The sequence below is a fragment of the Colletotrichum destructivum genome, chromosome 9, assembly GCF_034447905.1.
Source record: "Colletotrichum destructivum chromosome 9, complete sequence".
Taxonomy (NCBI): domain Eukaryota; kingdom Fungi; phylum Ascomycota; class Sordariomycetes; order Glomerellales; family Glomerellaceae; genus Colletotrichum; species Colletotrichum destructivum.
In genome coordinates, this window is record NC_085904.1 from 42,259 (window position 1) to 58,853 (window position 16,595).

Genomic DNA, 16,595 nt, shown 5'->3' on the forward strand with positions numbered 1-16,595 from the left:
CCTTGCCCAACTACTTATCAACTGCCTCCGACTTTGCACCCGTCAATCGTACTTGCGCTGTCGGCGCGCGATCCCCCGGTCTGTTCCAGGACCGATTGATGCCGCCGCCCGACCTCAACTCCAACAAACCAGTACCTCCGGGTCTCCTTCTACTCATTGACTGGTAGTCCCAACATCATGGACGGCCACGGCCAAGGTCTCGGCTTGCGGGACAATGATGCCCAGAACCCAAACCAATTTCAGATGACCTCGTCGGCAGAATGGCAGCCTGCCCATTCCTTCGCCCGGAAACCAGTCAACGCGACCCAGCCGGCGCCGGCGCCGACTACGCCGGCACCGATCGGCGGTGGCGACGGCGGCGGCCAGCAATACGGGAGAAGCCCGCCAGCACAGTTCGCAACATCGCCACAACCGACCTTCTCAGAAAGAGTCGCCGCTGCCGGCGCGGCCGCCTATTTTCCGGCCCCGTCCGCCGATCACGACCACGACGGCATCTCATCACACCCGCGACCCCGGCCGACGCCGCTGCAGATGCACCCGGTCGACTACTCGAGATACTCGCCCTCGTACTCAGGCCTCAGCACGCCCTACACCGGTGGCCTCTCGACGGGTGGTCTCTCCACAGGAGGCCTCGCGTCTAGCAACAAGAAGCAAATGTACGTCCGCGTCGACTCGCAGTCCTCGGCGGCCGGTCTACTCTCGCCGCCGTGGCAGGGCGGCGGCGATGGCCACCCGCCCCCGCCCCCGCTGCCCCCGGGCGCCGTCCGGCAGCAGTCCATGTACTACCCCCCGGAGCCCCTCGGCCTCTACAACCGATACTGGCACCCATCTTGGAACATGTACTTCTTTCTCTTCGCCGGCATCGCCTTCGCGCTCGGCCACCACTTCTTCTACGCGCGGCTCGACGGCACCGTCGCCGACGGCCAGATCCGTATGCTGCGCTACGGCGCCGCGCTGTCGTTTCTCAGCAAGGCTAGTCTCGCGTCCGCCGTGATCCTCGCATTCCGCCAGCGCGTGTGGATGACGGTCCGGCGCAAGATGCTCACCCTCGGCGCCGTCGACTCGCTCTTCGCCGCCGCCGAGGACATGACAGCCATCTTCAACGTCGAGGTCTTCCGCCAGGCCCGCGTCGCCATGATCCTCGCCATCTACGTCTGGTGCACGCCCCTCGTTGTCGTCCTCACCTCCGACACCCTCACCGCCCAGCCGGCCACCATGCGTGAGGACACCATGTGCCCCTCGATCCGCACCCTCAACTTCTCCCAGGAGGAGACCAACGACTTCCGCACGACGCCCAAGATTCTCAACCTCTTTGAGCTCTCCGTTTCCATGTGGAACAAGACCAGCGACGACCAGTCGGCCGACCACTTCTTCGACTACTGGATCGGCACGAGCTGGCAGTTCGAAGAGATCTCCACGTCCGCCGTCCTCGGCAAGAAGCCCATGGTCAGGACCAACGCGAGCATCGATATCTGCGGCTCAGGCTACAACTGCACCTTCTCCATCAAGTTCCAGGGCCCCGGCTACAAGTGCGAGGAGCTCGCCAGCGGCGTCGGCGCGACCCCGAAGAAGCTCAACGGCGCCGACGTGCCCTTCAACATGAGCATGCTCGCGCCCGTCGGCAACCACACCTACATCGCCCACGCCACCCTCGGCGAGTATCAGAACCCGCAGATGAACGACTCGTGGCCCGGCGGCATCCCCAAGATCGACCCTCCCTTCCCGCCGCACCTCGGCGCCCTGCGCACCGAGCCGCCCCTCTTCTTCGGCTACGCCCACGTCGACGAGCCTTCGCTCGACCAGCCCTCCAACATGTCGGACCCGCGCTGGGCCACGGCCTACACGCCCAAGGTGTTCGGCTGCGAGCACCGCGAGACCGAGTACGAGGTCGACTTCGCCTATACGGGCCTCGCCCAGAAGACGCGCGTCCGGAGCCGCCGCTTCCTCGACCGCGTCGTCGACACCCGCTACCTCCCCGGCGTCGACGCCCAGGACGGCACCGCTGACAACACCACGGCCACCCCCGAGTCCAACTACATTCTGCCCAAGGACGTCGCCCGCTACCGCCGCGCCATGGCCTACCACTCCATTGGCCTGCAGTTCCGCAGCTTCGTCAACGGCACCATCTTTCAGCCCAACACCAACGCCAACACAAAGGTCCTCCAGACTCGCATCCTCGACCAGCACAACTACCTCGTCGTCAAGGACTTCATGAAGGAGGTCCAGGGCCTCTACGAGGACATCATCCTCTCCATGTTCGCCCAGCCCCGCCTCCTCGCCGTCGTCTGGGCCAACGACACCTCCGTCAAGTCGGGCAACGAAAAGGGCGCCGACATGCTGTACCCCTGCACCCGCGAGCGCACCGACATCCGCTACAAATACCACGCACGCGATCTCTGGGCCGTCTACTCGGTCGCCATCCTCCTCGCCATCATCGGCGTCGCCTTTGGCCTCGCCGCCGTCCGCGAGGAGGGCCTCGTCCGCAACACGCGCTTCAGCAGCATCGTCGCCGCCACCCGGGGCCCGGGGCTCGAGAAGCTCCCCTGGGCCACCTCGCCCAACAGCGATCATCGCCCCGTCGCCGGCGCCAAGGTCGGCTACGGCCTTGTCCCGAGAGACGCGCACTCTGGCGCCGGCGTCGAGACGTATGGCTTCGGCATCGAGGGCGACGTCAAGCAGCCCCAGCGTGAGGAGGCTGGGAGGACGCCATCAAAGCTGGGCAGCCCATTTCAAAGGAGCGCCTTCAATAGGAGGTGGTCAAGATTGAGCACCCAGCAGATGTAATGATTGTAGTTGTTTTTCTGTGATTCGATTCACCCTAGATATCCCAAAACCAAGAGTAGTAACTGTTCAATCATGTGAGTTGGCCCGGCCTTGTTGGTTGCCTAGGCTTTCTTTGTTCTCGTCAAGTGCCTCGCTTGTCGACTTGCTTGTGTCAGCATGGACAAGGACAGAGAACGCAACCAGCTCAGGATCTTGCACTCCCAGCAACTGTGTGTACAATGAACCATTCGTTTCGTGCGGCTGCTTCGCCTGATATCTACATTAAGCCATACAATGAGGTGTGGTATCTGCGCTCTGCGCGGTTTGGAATGTCATGCAAACGCCCACCACTCCCTTTTCTTTTCTTTTCGTTGTCCAGCCCAAGGCCATCGTCAGAAACGCCGAGAACATGAAAGATGGATTTCCATCCAAGTCCCTCCTACCAATGTCATTATGCCGTCATGTGGTTTTGTCCTTGTTTGATGCTGTGTTTCCCCTGTCATAATATGCTTCTGGTTTGTGAAAACTCCAAATGTCCTATCTTGAAAACTCCCTCTCCCAACCCCCCCTCAATGTCAGGTAGTAACATCATAGTTCTTCCGACAGAAGCGCTTGGACTTCTGGCTCGTTGAGAAGCTTGCGTTTTCCGAGCTCCGAGAGCGGCTTGCCATCGCGGACGGCACCAAAGTCGAGAATCTGATATTGTCTTGTTAGCATCATCAAGCCGCTTTTTGCGGTCATGGAGCAAAAACATACCTCGACGTATGTCAAGCTGTCACGCTGGACAGCGGCCACGCAACGCCGCTCGTCAAACTTGACCTGCCAGACCCCGCTAAGATCCGTCAGAAGATCCTGCACGCACTCACCAGTGCGGATGTCCCACATCTTGACCGTCTTCTCGCTTCCCGAAATCACCTTTCGGCCATCGTGCTGGAAGCAGGTAATGGCACCCGTGTGGGCTGTCAAGACGTTCTTGCACTTTCCGTTCTCCGGGTCCCAGATTCGCAACGTGCTGTCGGCGGCTGCTGATACCAGTCGCTCGTCGCGCAAATCCAACAAACCGACGAGAAGGCTGTGTCCCTCGAGCGTGTGCAAGCAAGCTCCAGTGTTGAGGTCCCAAATCTTGACCAGGGAATCCATGGAGCCTGAGATGCAGCGATTGCGCTCGTGGTCGAGGACAACGCTGTAGACCTTTTGCGAATGACCGTGCAGGACGTGGAGAGATTCGCCAGTGCTGATACGCCAGACTCTGACAGTGCTGTCGTAGCTCCCGCTGACAAGGGTGTCACCGTGGGCAGAAATGGCGCGGACCGAGTGCGTGTGCCCGGAAAGGGTACGGATGAAGTAAGGACAGTCGGCGTCGTTGGCTGGCGGACCCGTCTGGATGTACCGGCGAGACCCGACCTCGGGCAGGCGCCAGACACGAAGCTGACTGTCGCGAGATCCCGTAATAATCAAAGGCTTCGGCGGCATCATGATGGGCTTGCCGTCGTGTCCCTTGCCGGTCTCGGTCGGCATCAGGATCTGCAGGCACCGGACAGTGCTGGTGTGGCCATAGAAGACTTGGGTGCAGAGGCCCTTCTCAATGTCCCAAACCCGAACGGATCGGTCAGTCGATCCGGACACTAGCATGTTGCCTTCGTACTGCAGAGCCCAGACGCCGCCCTCGTGGCCCTCGAGTTTCTTGCGAAGTTTGCCGGTCTTGGTGTCGTAAACATGAATCAAGGTGTCGTCGCTTCCGGTAATGATCTTGTCCTCGTCAAACTGCAGGCAGGTGATGACATGGCGGGGGTGTGCAGCGAACGCAACGTGTCCGGGCTTCACCTTTCCGCTTGTCCAGCTTTGGCGGATCATGTAGTGGCGACGGTAGAGAGACTTGAAGAGGTGCAGCTTCTGGAGACCCGGGATGCTTGTCTTGGGATTGGGCATAGCGGCCGCGGCCGCGTTGGCTGCTGAAAGCGGCCCCTCGGATTTGTGCTGCCTGACCTCTGATTGCAGGGCCTCCAAACGAGCGGCGTCCTGGCCGCTAGCCCTGCGTTTCGATCGGTCGGCGCTAGATAGGTTGAGGGCGCGCTTGCGCTTGGAACTTCGCAGCTTGATCGTCGGATCCGACTTTACGACAACCTTTGTAAGTTCGTTGTCAGCCGACTCCAGTCTGGTCAAGGGTCTCAAGTCGACCTCTGCGCCCGTGACGCCAACGGGGTCCTGCCAGCCCCAACCCTGAACGATGGCCTTGTCCAGTTCGCCGGGAGGCAGCGTGAAGCCATCACGATCAAACAGCTCCTTCCATCCAGTTTCGTTCGTGTCGACAATGTTCCGCCAGTGTTTTGAGACTTGAGCAGCTCGGCACAAGTCGCGGTGATCGAGGAAGGACAGAACGTGAAAGCTGAGTTCAAGAGGAAGTTGCTTCAAGAAATCGCACTTCAGAGCGGGGGTGACGACATCGGCAACGAGACGCAGAGTCTTGCGCGGGCAGCGACGGAGAAGGTTATACATGATGAAGCTCTTCATCTCGTTGGGCATCGAGTCAAAGCCCTCCATCATCGTGCGTGCGTTCATCATAGCAGTGTGAGCGTCGAGGTTATCGGGTTGGCATGTGCTGCTATCGGCGACCATGGACACGTCGGAGACGTAGCCGCCCTCCTCGGTGGTCTGGGATTCGTGCAACCAGGACTGGTCTCGGAAGCTGACATTGTGTCTGGCGACGACGCTGCTTTGCGGCGAGGCTACATCTTCGTCATCAGAGTCCCTTGAGTTCAGCTGGGCGGCAGCGAGCGTCGGCGAAAGTCTCGGACTAGGGAGGCTCGCATCCTGCGCAGCCACGGCATCGATGGAGGGTCGGTGGCCAACGGGTCGAAGTAACGCATCCTCATCGTCTTCATCGTCGTCGTCATCATCATCGTCGTCGACAAAGGGCTCGGGGTCTGCGTCGGTTATGGGAGGAGTGGCAACGTTGCTACTGAAGACTGTGAGTGCATCACTGCCGATAGGGCTGTCAGCCTCCTGCGGGTTTGTTTGGCTCGGGCCTGACTCGGGAGGAGTGTGGCTCGTGCGGTTTGGGTGAAGCGATCGGGGTCGCGTTGCCCGTTCGGTGCCAGTGCTGGTGCCAGCGACTTCGGAAGTGTCTGGGGTGGCCAAATAGCCACTCTGCCTGCCTTGGGCGAGTTGACGTCGAAGCCGCTGTGAATGATCCTCAGGGAAGGCGAGACCAGTGGGCCTAGGGTTTCGTGACGGGCGCGAAGGCAGAACGGGGGCCGCGTTGTATGAGGGTGAGGTTTCGCGAGGATTCGACCGCCGTGATCTCCGCTGGTAGGCGTCGGAAGGAGATTTGGCGATTCGTCGAGATATTTCTTGACTGGACTCGTCTTCTTTGAGGAGACCTGCAGGTTGCCTCTCGGCGGCGGCCGGTGTTTTGCGCTGGAAAGAAAGTCTCGTTAGCGAGTGTGCGGCGGCAGAGGGGCATAACGCGCGGGGGCGGAGGGGAAGACATACCTTTCTGTTGTAGACAAAGGGGTTATCGGCCATGGGGTCGGAGGAGGAGCCAGTGACGCTGAAGGAGAAGTTTGCGAGTTCGGGGGGCAGAGGCTTCGAGGCCAGAGGATATTCCTTCGAGTCAAGCTCGTGGAGGGGACGAACGTCGCGCAGGTAAATGGGGGGAAAAGTGCGTTTGGTAGTGGTGGTGGTGGTTGTGGTGGTTGTCTCTATGCACTCGGAAACGGCCAACTGCAAACTTGTCGAGTCGGCGCCATGGCCAGAGTTGATGCCCTTACCCTTGCCCTCGTCGACAGAGAAGGAGACAGTTTGGCTCGAGCGAGGCCGCCGCACCTCGGTGGTGTTTATTTGGGGACCGGGCGAGGGCGTCATGATGCCTCTCTAGTAGGGAAGCGGTGATTTGCGAGGCTGCAGTTTGGGTGAAGGTCAAGGAAAAGTTGGTGGATGGCGGATGGGCTCTGGTCCTGGTAGGGGGGATCGTCGAGAGAGGAGGGTTTTCGGATCGAGATCGGGTTGTAAAGCTGGATCAGGATCCGAGGCGAGGAACGAGGGGCGAGGGGCGAAGGAGGTGAAGGTGGTGAGGGTGGTGAAGGTGGTGAGGGTGACAACGGCGGGCCAGGTTTGTGAGATTGAGTGAGGGTCGGGGGGATTTCAAAGGTGGCGGCGGGCTGGGTTGCGGATACAGGTCGGGGGCACTGGCACTGGCAGTACTGGCAACACTGCGCAGTGAAGCGACGGCGACTGAGTGTTAGCGGAGGTGGAGAAATTTTTGGCGGCAGCGCGAGCGAGGGTGGCCGAAGATCAAAGGCGAGCGGAAGCGGTACGGGGCAGGCGGCAGGAATTTGGGTACAGCCTATGGCCTGTAGCCTACTGCCTACAGGCGGTATCGGAAGGTACCTACCTTAGTTAGCATCAGTGGGATGAAGGCGCGACTTGTGTGATGGAGTGGGCGCCGTGCAGGTGTGTTGGCGGTACCTTTACTGTGTGGATTAGACCACCGAGGTACCTGCGTGAGGCATAGAACTTGGCAAGGTGGTGGTGGAAGGTGGAGTAGGTGAGCACGGCACAGCAGCAGCCCACGGCACACACACGCACACCGCAACCCGGTCGGGAAATCTGAGGTAAAAACGGGATAGGGGACGGAGGGAGACCGGGGTAGAGAGGCCGTGATAGAGAGAGAAAAGGAGACGGTAGAGCGTGATGAATACACGCGGCGAGAGAGATGGCAAAAGGTAGAGTGTGCAAGCAGAAAAAAGCGAGAGAGCGAGAGAGCTAGAGAATAGAAGAAGGAGAAGGAACTGAAAAAAGCAAAGAGGCGAGAGGAAACGCAAGGCAAGGCAAAGCAAGGCAAGGCGGGTGTCGGTCAATAACGCGGTGAGACGAGACGGCACCTTAAGGGGGTGAAACCGACAACAGGATCGATTCGGCGGTGGACGATGCCGGAACAACTGACCGGAGACGGAGGACGGGGGTAGGATGGGGATGGGTGGAATGTCGAGGACTCGACCTTTAATCCAAGGTTGAAGAATGAAAGGTCTGCCGAGTCGAGGCCGAAAGTGACCGGCGGTTCCCTTTCTTCCCTTCTCCTTTCCGGTCCGGTCCCGGGTTTGGCTCAATCGTGGCCGTTTCTACCCCTTCTTGTTTTTCTTCGTCTCAAGGCCCGCCCCCCTGAGTCTTTTGTGGGTGTTGTACGTCAAATTTTGCAGTGCAATCAAGGCAACGCCGAGGCGGATCTCTCTACGAACTTGAACCGCGGCAGGTAATCGGGAATCAAAGGGTTGGGTTTCAGAGGCCTTGTGTGGATGATGGAGACCGTCTGCCAACTGGACTGGACTGGGACTGAATCACAGCGCAAACGTGAGGAGTGGATCCCTATGATCCTGGGTTGGCCAGGTGGTGATGGACAATGGGCACGGGGCATGGCGAGCAGACGAGATCGAAGCAGGATTGACATGGGAAATAAAAAAATACAGCACGGCTGCTAGCAAAGTATCTCTCCATACAACCCAACCGCCAGGGTACAAGATTCCTTTCCTCCTGGACCCAGCCTAGGCCCACCCATAGCCTAGCAGTGTTAGTGGCCTCCACTCTCTCAGGACGACGACGAGCGTCACTGGGCCACTTGGCTGAACTTGAATGTGATGTGTTGGTTCGGGGGCGTCTACGAATACCCCAGCATGCGTCTCGGTCAATATTGAGGTATCTATCCTGTTGATGAGGACGTTATCCAGGATGCCTAGGTATGCTGTCCTGAAATCGGTCCCGCTCGGGAAATTCAAAGCCTGGCCTCGCTGCGCCATCACTCCTCCATCTGCTCAGCTATCCATCCCTCATCCATTCGTTCATTCCCTCATCATTGCCGCGTATCGCGACTGCAACTGCCTCCGCTACTTCAATCGTGCGGCGTGCTTGCTTGCCATCATCAGCAAGAGGGGGTAAAGTGGAGAGGGAAAAGTGGAGGTGTTGGAGAAGCCTGTGCTTAACCAGCTTCATTCTGCCTCCACCAACTTCTGTCACTTCCCACTTCGTCCTTGGCCCCCTGCCTCAGTCCTGCCTCCTCGGTCGAGTTGAGTCTACCCTCCCGCTGCTGCCGTTATTGGCGGATGGCCCCCCTCCGATGCCATCAACACCACAACGGGGCCTCCGTCTTCGATAGGGTCCCGAGTACCTAAATCAGCGTTTCAAGCGTGCAAGGTACCTGTCCTGGGAACAGGCAGAGTTGGACTGGAAAAGCCAGTCGCGTGGGCTGTCTCTCTCTCTCTCTCTCTCCCTCTTTCTCCCTCTCGCCTATCCCCATGCCGCCTTTGTCTCACTCCTCCCCAAGTCCCTTGTCGGTTGCCTGCGCGCTTCGAGGATACCGTCCATTAGGAATCCTCATCGCCATTCCACACGCCCAGAACGGCACCATGAATTGTTCCCCTTGTCATGCCCGTGGCCGGCCAAACACTCCAGACCTTGTCAAAACCAGCCCCTCGGTCCGCTGCCCCCCTACCGCCTAGGCTACCTAGCTACGAATAGGTATCCTACGTATCTTCAGAACCCTCGGTGAATACCACTGGTTCCATTAATTACCATTCCCGCGTAACAACTCACGCCTAACGCGTTGGATGGCTGGGTGGCTAGCGAGCTGTCGCTTGGCCACTCTATATGCCTTGTAAGCTGTAGGATGCGCCGCTGATCTCAGACACCCAAGGGAGGGATCGCGTCTAATACCTTGAGCTGTCTTGCCCCATGAACCACGAACGCGTTACCTACCCGTCTGCCCGTGTCTTGCTCGCCTCCGCGGTCTCTCTCGCCCAACAACGCGCGCCGCCGCGGCGCGCCGCTTTACTTTCTAGGAAATGCCCAGCCGCATTCCTAATCGGATTCACCTATCGCCGGGAACCAACAACGGGCAAGACACTTTATTTTACCCGCTTTGCTATCAAGCCGTAGTGAGAAATATGGCCAGGCCGGCAGTATGCGCTAAACACCGTAATCAGGGTTCGCAAACAGTTCGCACGGATGCGCGCTGCGAGGCTTGGGACGACATCACCTGGGGAGCGGGGGCGGTGTCCGAGGCCACTTGTTGTCCAGCAAGGCAGAGGCAGAGGCAGCATAGAGTTGTGTCTTGCATTGCCTCATCCACGATTATGAGTTTTGGAGAGTCATGCTGGGTGGTATTGAGAGACCCCTTCGAGTATCGACGGCAAAGTGAATGGCCGACTTTGCCGTCGCATCATTCGTTCAGTCCTCGGCTATGTGACGCATCGCATGCACTTGCACTTCACAATCCAGATAACGCAAAGCTCAAGCTCTCTCTCCCTCCCTCTTTTGCCCGTTGTGTCCAGTCCAGCTATAAGCGCTTCGCTTCGCTTTCGCAGCTGACAAACCGGGCCAGGGACATCAATCTGCCTTGCTTCCGACCTGGTCTATTTCCTTGCCTCGGATCTCTCATCTTTGAGGATTCGTAAGCATAACCCTCTCTCTTTCTCGCAGGTCTTGTCTTTCTCCCTCTCTCTCGTTTCTATCCGCTTGCGCCGCCGCCTTCATCACCGGGGGGACCTGTTTGCCGCTGTCCCGCACCAATTCGGCCTAGTGCACTCTCTCCATCCTTCAGCTAGACCTAGACCATGCCGAGAGATCCAAGGAATGTGAAAGGTGAAAGGCTGCAACCACTCTGCAGCACAGCACCACACTCGCCGGCCATCTGCTGGGGTATGGGAGAATAAACGAAGTCATTTACACGGAGTCCCGAGTTGCTCAGCGTGTGCGCTGGAAATCGAACCTCGGCGACGACTCCGTCCAGTAGAAGGTCGGTCCGAGTCTTGGTTCCCGCACCCACTCCGAGTCGGTTTGCCTCTTCAAGACTTGCTAGGCGATCTGACATAACTCTGTTTTCATATTGTTGTCGTCATAAGACACATTCAGACAATGCCCATGTTCTAGCTCACATAAAGTGTCTTCTACAGTCGACCATCAGACCGTATAATCATCATCATTCGTAGAGTTAAATCTGTAGATCTGTAGCACTGTTTCGAGTGTTCTTTGCAATCAATTATGACATGCCGTTGTCGTTGTCGCTGTCGCTGTCGCTTGCTCGCTCGCATGATAAGTCTCCCCTCATCCAACTCCCGCTTAAGGCATTTTGGTCTCCAAAAAGCCTGTCAATGCATGAGACAAAATGTCGTTTGTGCGACCATGAAGAATCAATGCTCAACCACACAAGCCCACCACCGTCTCAAGAGATGTAAACCGGCAAACGGCTACCCAGAAGCTCGCTCTTCGTCGACACCTGCACGTCCTTCTTGTGGAAGTCGTGTAGCATGAGCCAGCAGATCATCCGGAAGACGAGTGTACACCAGATATCCTCGTGGCTGACGTGCTCTTCGCCTAGCATGAACAGCGCCAGCGGCTCGTCGTCGTCATCCACCGTCTCAGCCGTCCGCGTGCTGAAGTTGGTCTGCTGTCTCTTCTTCAAGCCGCCGAACCCCACCATCTCTCGTCTGTCGGCCGACTCTTGCGACTCCTCAATTACCTTCCTCCGCACCACGCGAAAGTATATCTCCATGAGTTTTTCCTGCTTGAGCTCTGGGGCTGCGGCGTCAATCTCCTCGAATTGACGTTGTTTCTTCGGATCGGTACCCAGAGACACGTTGCTGCCCGGAGTCTTCTGCGTTGCCTTTTCCGGTTTCTCGTTGAGGCCAGCAAGCACCTCCTGGATGTGACTTCGCAGGACGTCCTGTACCATCTCACGCCGTGCGCTCTCAATTGCAACCTCGGTGTGGCCTTCTGTCACGTCGGTATTCTTCCGGGTCAATGTCGAGTAGGCCCGGGGTGGCGCACTGGGCCGGTTGTCCTTGGCCCGCGCCGTGAGAATCTCGTCCATGTCGCCCAGGGCTGCATGCAATGCATCCATGAGTGGCAAGCTCAACCAATCACCTTGGTTGGAGGTCGTGATGATGCCTTGGATGTTTTTGGTATGCTTCCGGATCGCTTTGCCAACAATTCTAGGGGACAACTGACCCCGCCTGAGCGTTTCCATCTGTTTAGCGAACGCATGCAGCAGCCGTGGCAACGAAAAGTTCTTCGTATCCCATCGGTGGTGGGTCGGGTTGGGAAGCAAACGAAATGCACTCCTCTCGATGTGAAGCGTCCGTCCTAACATGCCTATGATCTCGAATGGGACTGCATTCAATGGTTAGACAGTGAAGCTCGTATCGCTTTCCTCATCACAAAGGCTTACTGGGAAACAGGTGGGACACCTGGGCTGTCGAAGAGTCGGAGAAGTAGTTGACCGTGTTTGTATTGCATCCGATCAAAACCAGCGTCTCGGCGACTTCGTGTCGACTGGCAAAGTTCAAAATGGAGAGGTCTTTGGGCTCGTCGTTTGATAGTTTCAGACGTCGACTGTCCGAGTTTGAGTTGTAAATGGTAGGCACGAATCCGAAGCACAGTTCCTTGGTCTCGTCGACGGGTATGACGCGATTGCTCTCAAAACGACTGTGGCCATAGACTTGAAAAGTGAACATGATGCCAAGGTCGCTGATTTTCTCCCCCGTGACGGTGTAGCCGTTGCCTTCGGCGCGGTATCTGTCGGTGGTCCTATTGAATTCAATCCAGTACACGCCGAGCATGGCCAGCATCTCGACGACATGACACCAGGTCGTGGTTGCATACGGCTTCTTGACGTTTGCCGGCATGGTGTCCCAGCTTCTGAGCTTCTTCTGGATGGCAACCGTCAACGTGTACTTGTCACTGACACCTTGGAGTACCTGGTCCATTTCCTCTTGAGTCTCGATCTGAGTAGATTCCTTGGAACCCTTCGGGGGCCTGTGGAGGACAGTTTCACGATACTGCTTCTTCTGCCATTCCCTCGAGTCCTTTTCCATTTGCTGCAGGGCGGATAGAAGCGTAACCCAGGAAGCGCGCTCGTTGTCGGCCGTGTGGACGGATTGCTTTGCCAGTTCTTTTTCGGAGACATCATGAATGTTTTTTTGGGGCAGACCCAAGGGGTCGGAACGACTTTCCAGCAAGCTCTTCTCCGAGCCGTCGATGAAGATGATGGGCTGGCCTTTGACGGGACCCTTTGTGTTCTTCGGCGGGCATAAGAATATGACGGGGGTTTCGAATTGGACCTCGAAGCGGAACTCGGTAAACTTGAGGATGCGCTTCTTGGACTCTGACCATTTGCCTATGACTTTGCTGCCACAACTGGAGTAACCCGCGGCGGAAGCGTAGTATTGTTGAGCAACCTGGAGGAGAGCGGCAACGAGGGCGACAATTGATATGACCAGAGCGGCAATGGCGACGAGCAGCTCCTTGCCATCGTCGTCGTTGATGTTCTCATTGATGGCAGCGAGCGTCTTGTTGAACTGTTCCGGGTCCATGCCGTCCATGGCCGCAGAGAGCGTCCAGGTGCCGTGATTGAGGGTTTGATCTGCCGTTGTTTGCCGCTGTTTGCCGTGGCTCGTTATTGGCGATAGGATTGGCTACTTTGTGGGCGTTCTGACACGTTTGTTCGTTAGGGGGCGAGGCGGATGTGTGTGATTATTTAGAAGGCAGTTTGACGTAGATCAACAGAGGACAGCGATGAGACGGCAGACGGACACAGTCAAGGTTGGAGAAGCCATCAAGGGAGATGATGTATTCGTAGCACAGCCAGCTTCCTGGCAGATCGGCAGTTGGATGGAGAGGGAGGGACAGAGACGCAGGAGACAATGGTCTAACCTGACGTTTGATGGAAAGCGAGAGGGAAAGAAAAAAGCAAGGAAGCGGAAAAAAGGACACCCAGAAGGAGACGCAGACGAGGCTGTACGATGAGCTAGCGCGCGATAGTGGCACAGCTGCCGCCGCGGGTAGCATCCATCCATCCCACTTGGTGAGGCGCTCGCTAAAAGGGAACAACTGCTGAAGGAGGTGCTGCTCTGGCGGCTGGCTTGCTTGCCCCTGTCTCCAACCAACCAACCCCCCCTGCGTCCGCATGGCTCACCCCATGTCTTGCTCATACCGGCTTGTCAGTCGCCAAGTCATGGAGTATGGGGCTTTAAACTGCTGTGCAACGGTCAGCTGGATTTCGTCGGCGGCGAAAGGTCCCACCACTGCGACCGACGTTGGCGCGCGGCGCGCGACGCTGGCGATGCAGTCGTGATGCAGATGTGAGGGAGGCGAGGCAAGTTGACGTGGAAGAATAAGTCCGACATTCTCTCCATTTTCGGGGCAGTGCTCGAGGCAGACGAGGAGTTGGAACTAGGGGCGGGCCGTCGTTCGAACCGGAGGGCGCAAAGGCGACACGGCATGACGATTTGCCAGTGCTTACGTCTTTTCTCCCACGTTTTCCCGGCACCGCCGACCCAGTTACAGGTGTTCTACCATTAGTACCCAACGGCACAAATAAGGTAAGAAAACTGATACAGGTACCTAGGTACCTGCCTCCGTTGGTACCCTCCAAAAGTATGAATAGGTGCCTAACTGGCCTGGACCAATCCCGCCACCTCCGCCAACGTCGAACAACGACCTCATTAAATCAGACGTCCAGCTGAACACCGGCTTTTCACGTTGGACCTTATCGACAAGCCTCCAGAAAGCAGTCTACAGTAACAAATTCATCAAGTAGTTATTTTTTACTACCCCAAAGCGCCATCTCCCAAGCATGCGCCCCTACGTCATCCACTCATGACTTTAACACCGTCGCGTCCATGACCCAATCATGCCAGGTGCTCATCGAACCACGAGACAGCCTGGAGGAAGGCGTTCTCCTTGGCGTACTTTTGGATCTTCTTGCTTAAGTCGCAGCGGACGGCGAAGCCGTGCTCGACGCCCGAGTAGAGGTTGATCTGGTAAGGCTGGCCCGTCTTCTGCAGGATCTCCTCCGACTTGTGGCGCTTCTCAGCGGGGAACATGCTGTCCGTCTCGGCGGCGGCGATGGAGAGCGGGCCGTTGATGGCCGCGAGCTCGTCTTCGTCAACGAAGCTGGGGTGCGCGATATAGCCAACTTTGATGCCGTGCTGGAAGTGGCGCACGAGGTACTTTGCGCCGAAGCAGTAGCCGACGGCGCCGATGTTGGCGAGGCCGAGGTCGTTTTGCATGTACTTGATGGCGTCGATGACGATGGGGTCAATCGACTCCTGCGTGTGCGGGCTCTTGCCGTCGCTGCCCTTGGCAATCCATTCGAGGATGTTAAGCCCGGCAGGCATCGGCAGCGGAATCTGGTCGCCACCGAAGAGGTCTACGATCAGCGTCGTGTATCCATTGGCGGCAAACTGGTCGGCCACGAGCTGCGAGTTGGGCCAGATGCCGAAGACGTCGCTGATGAAGAGAATGCCAGCGTTCTTGTGGGCCTTGTCGGCAGGCGCCTCGGCGAGGTATCCTTCATACTTGCCAGCGACGCTGATCTTCTTGCCCTGGGGGGTGCCCCTGTGTTGGAGGAGATACGCGTTAGCAATGCTGGTTGTCGAGACGGAAGAAAGCCACAGAGGTATGAAATGTAGATGATATCAGAAGGTTTCGCGCTTAGGATTCAAGCTTTCTGAAGTGGGGGGAGGGGTCGGATCGGTTGGCGGGGTAACTGTTTTGGGCCTTACTCATGCTTGACGCCGACGGTGCAGCACTGTCCGGGAGGGTTGGAGGCCATGTTGTGTGTGTGAGTATGTGTGTGTGTGTATGTGTGTGCGCGCGGTTTGGTGTATATGAGAATCTAGAAGGGATTCAGGTATGTTGTATAGATAGGCAGACAAGAAAACTAAGGACTTGAGGCGGGACAGAACAGAGAGGGCCGAGACGAGACGGGGGGCTTAAGGAGCTTATAGAGTCCGAAGATGGAAGAGACTTCTTAGGAGGGGCGTCATGGATGACAGAGGGGCCCACGGCGGCCCACGCGTCGAGTGAGCGCCGGGGCCGAGGCGTTGTTGACGTGAGGTATGACCAAGCGGATGGAGATTTCAATGGGCGAACTGGATCCCTCTTCCTGGATGTTGGCAGGGGGTGTTGGATGGCACTTTGGGTGGACCGATATCTGTTCCCAGTCCCTTTGTATGATGCCATGAATTGGCTGAGTTGAATGAGACTTACGACTGGTTAGATGTCCACCTACCCGGAAGTAAGCCTGCCTATAGAGTTGAAATTTACTCGGGCACTAGTCCTACTCGCCTTGGACGCTCGGGATTCTCGCGTATTCGTACACTAGGCACCACCTCAAGCATCCGTAGAATGTCAATGCTCTATACCCCATATTGCCGAGCTTCCGCGCCTTTCATTTCTTCAGCAAAAGCCGAGGGCCTCGCATTGTGCGGTGAGCACAGCTTGTGGCAAGTTATAGGCGTTCTACGACGGAGATGTTCACTTCGCGCTTGGGCCCGAGAAGGCTCCTGACTCAGTCGCTGTGATGCCAGGAAGTTAGAAACTCTTTCTGGAAATGCTTATCTGTTGCTCGTCTAGCATAGGCGTCAATGTCATTTGGCCAGTGCGTCGTTTCTGCAACGGCCCCCGGCGTTAAGAAAGCACGAAGTGGGTTGATGGATGAATGTGCCTGCGATTCCGCAATTGTATGGAGGATTACCTCATCGCCGGCCTCGATGAGGCAAATCATGAGGAGGAAAGCGACCAAAAAGCTCCCGTGCCGGAGATAGGGCCTGAAGTCCGGCCGCTTTCGGCGCCGGTTCTTTAAAATCGAATGTTTCAGCGGGCCATGCTTGGGATTAGTCTTCTTGTAGCCCCGACCCGACGGTCCTTGGTTCTCTGGGTTTTCCTCAAGGACCATTGCTCGTTTTCCCGTTTGCTTAGTCAGTCTATACACTCACTTCCGCCTCTGTACAGAGTAGAATCTTCACCTCTGCGATCTGTCCAATAATGTCCCAGTGTGT

At 57.4% G+C, this 16,595-nt stretch overlaps 4 protein-coding genes across 4 annotated transcripts; 1 reads left to right on the forward strand and 3 right to left on the reverse strand.

Annotated features, from left to right (window-relative positions):
- Nucleotides 1-177: 177 nt before the first annotated feature.
- Nucleotides 178-2,784, forward strand: CDEST_13102 (uncharacterized protein; the record flags this gene model as incomplete). The annotated part of the gene is made up of 1 exon (XM_062929258.1): nt 178-2,784. The coding sequence occupies one exon, from the start codon at nt 178-180 to the stop codon at nt 2,782-2,784; it is 2,607 nt and encodes an 868-aa protein (XP_062785309.1).
- Nucleotides 2,785-2,994: 210 nt separating this feature from the next.
- Nucleotides 2,995-6,850, reverse strand: CDEST_13103 (Putative F-box domain, WD40/YVTN repeat-like-containing domain superfamily). Its single transcript, XM_062929259.1, has 3 exons — nt 6,256-6,850; nt 3,520-6,180; nt 2,995-3,459 (listed from the first exon to the last, which is right to left on the reverse strand). Exons 1-3 carry the CDS (start codon nt 6,625-6,627, stop codon nt 3,352-3,354), a joined length of 3,141 nt encoding a protein of 1,046 aa, XP_062785310.1. The 5' UTR covers nt 6,628-6,850; the 3' UTR covers nt 2,995-3,351.
- Nucleotides 6,851-10,269: 3,419 nt separating this feature from the next.
- On the reverse strand, nt 10,270-13,672 carry CDEST_13104 (uncharacterized protein). Its single transcript, XM_062929260.1, has 2 exons — nt 11,981-13,672; nt 10,270-11,922 (listed from the first exon to the last, which is right to left on the reverse strand). Exons 1-2 carry the CDS (start codon nt 13,131-13,133, stop codon nt 10,976-10,978), a joined length of 2,100 nt encoding a protein of 699 aa, XP_062785311.1. The 5' UTR covers nt 13,134-13,672; the 3' UTR covers nt 10,270-10,975.
- CDEST_13105 (Putative dienelactone hydrolase, alpha/Beta hydrolase) lies at nt 13,551-15,518 on the reverse strand. Its single transcript, XM_062929261.1, has 2 exons — nt 15,318-15,518; nt 13,551-15,150 (listed from the first exon to the last, which is right to left on the reverse strand). The coding sequence occupies exons 1-2, from the start codon at nt 15,365-15,367 to the stop codon at nt 14,442-14,444; spliced, it is 759 nt and encodes a 252-aa protein (XP_062785312.1). The 5' UTR covers nt 15,368-15,518; the 3' UTR covers nt 13,551-14,441.
- Nucleotides 15,519-16,595: the final 1,077 nt, after the last annotated feature.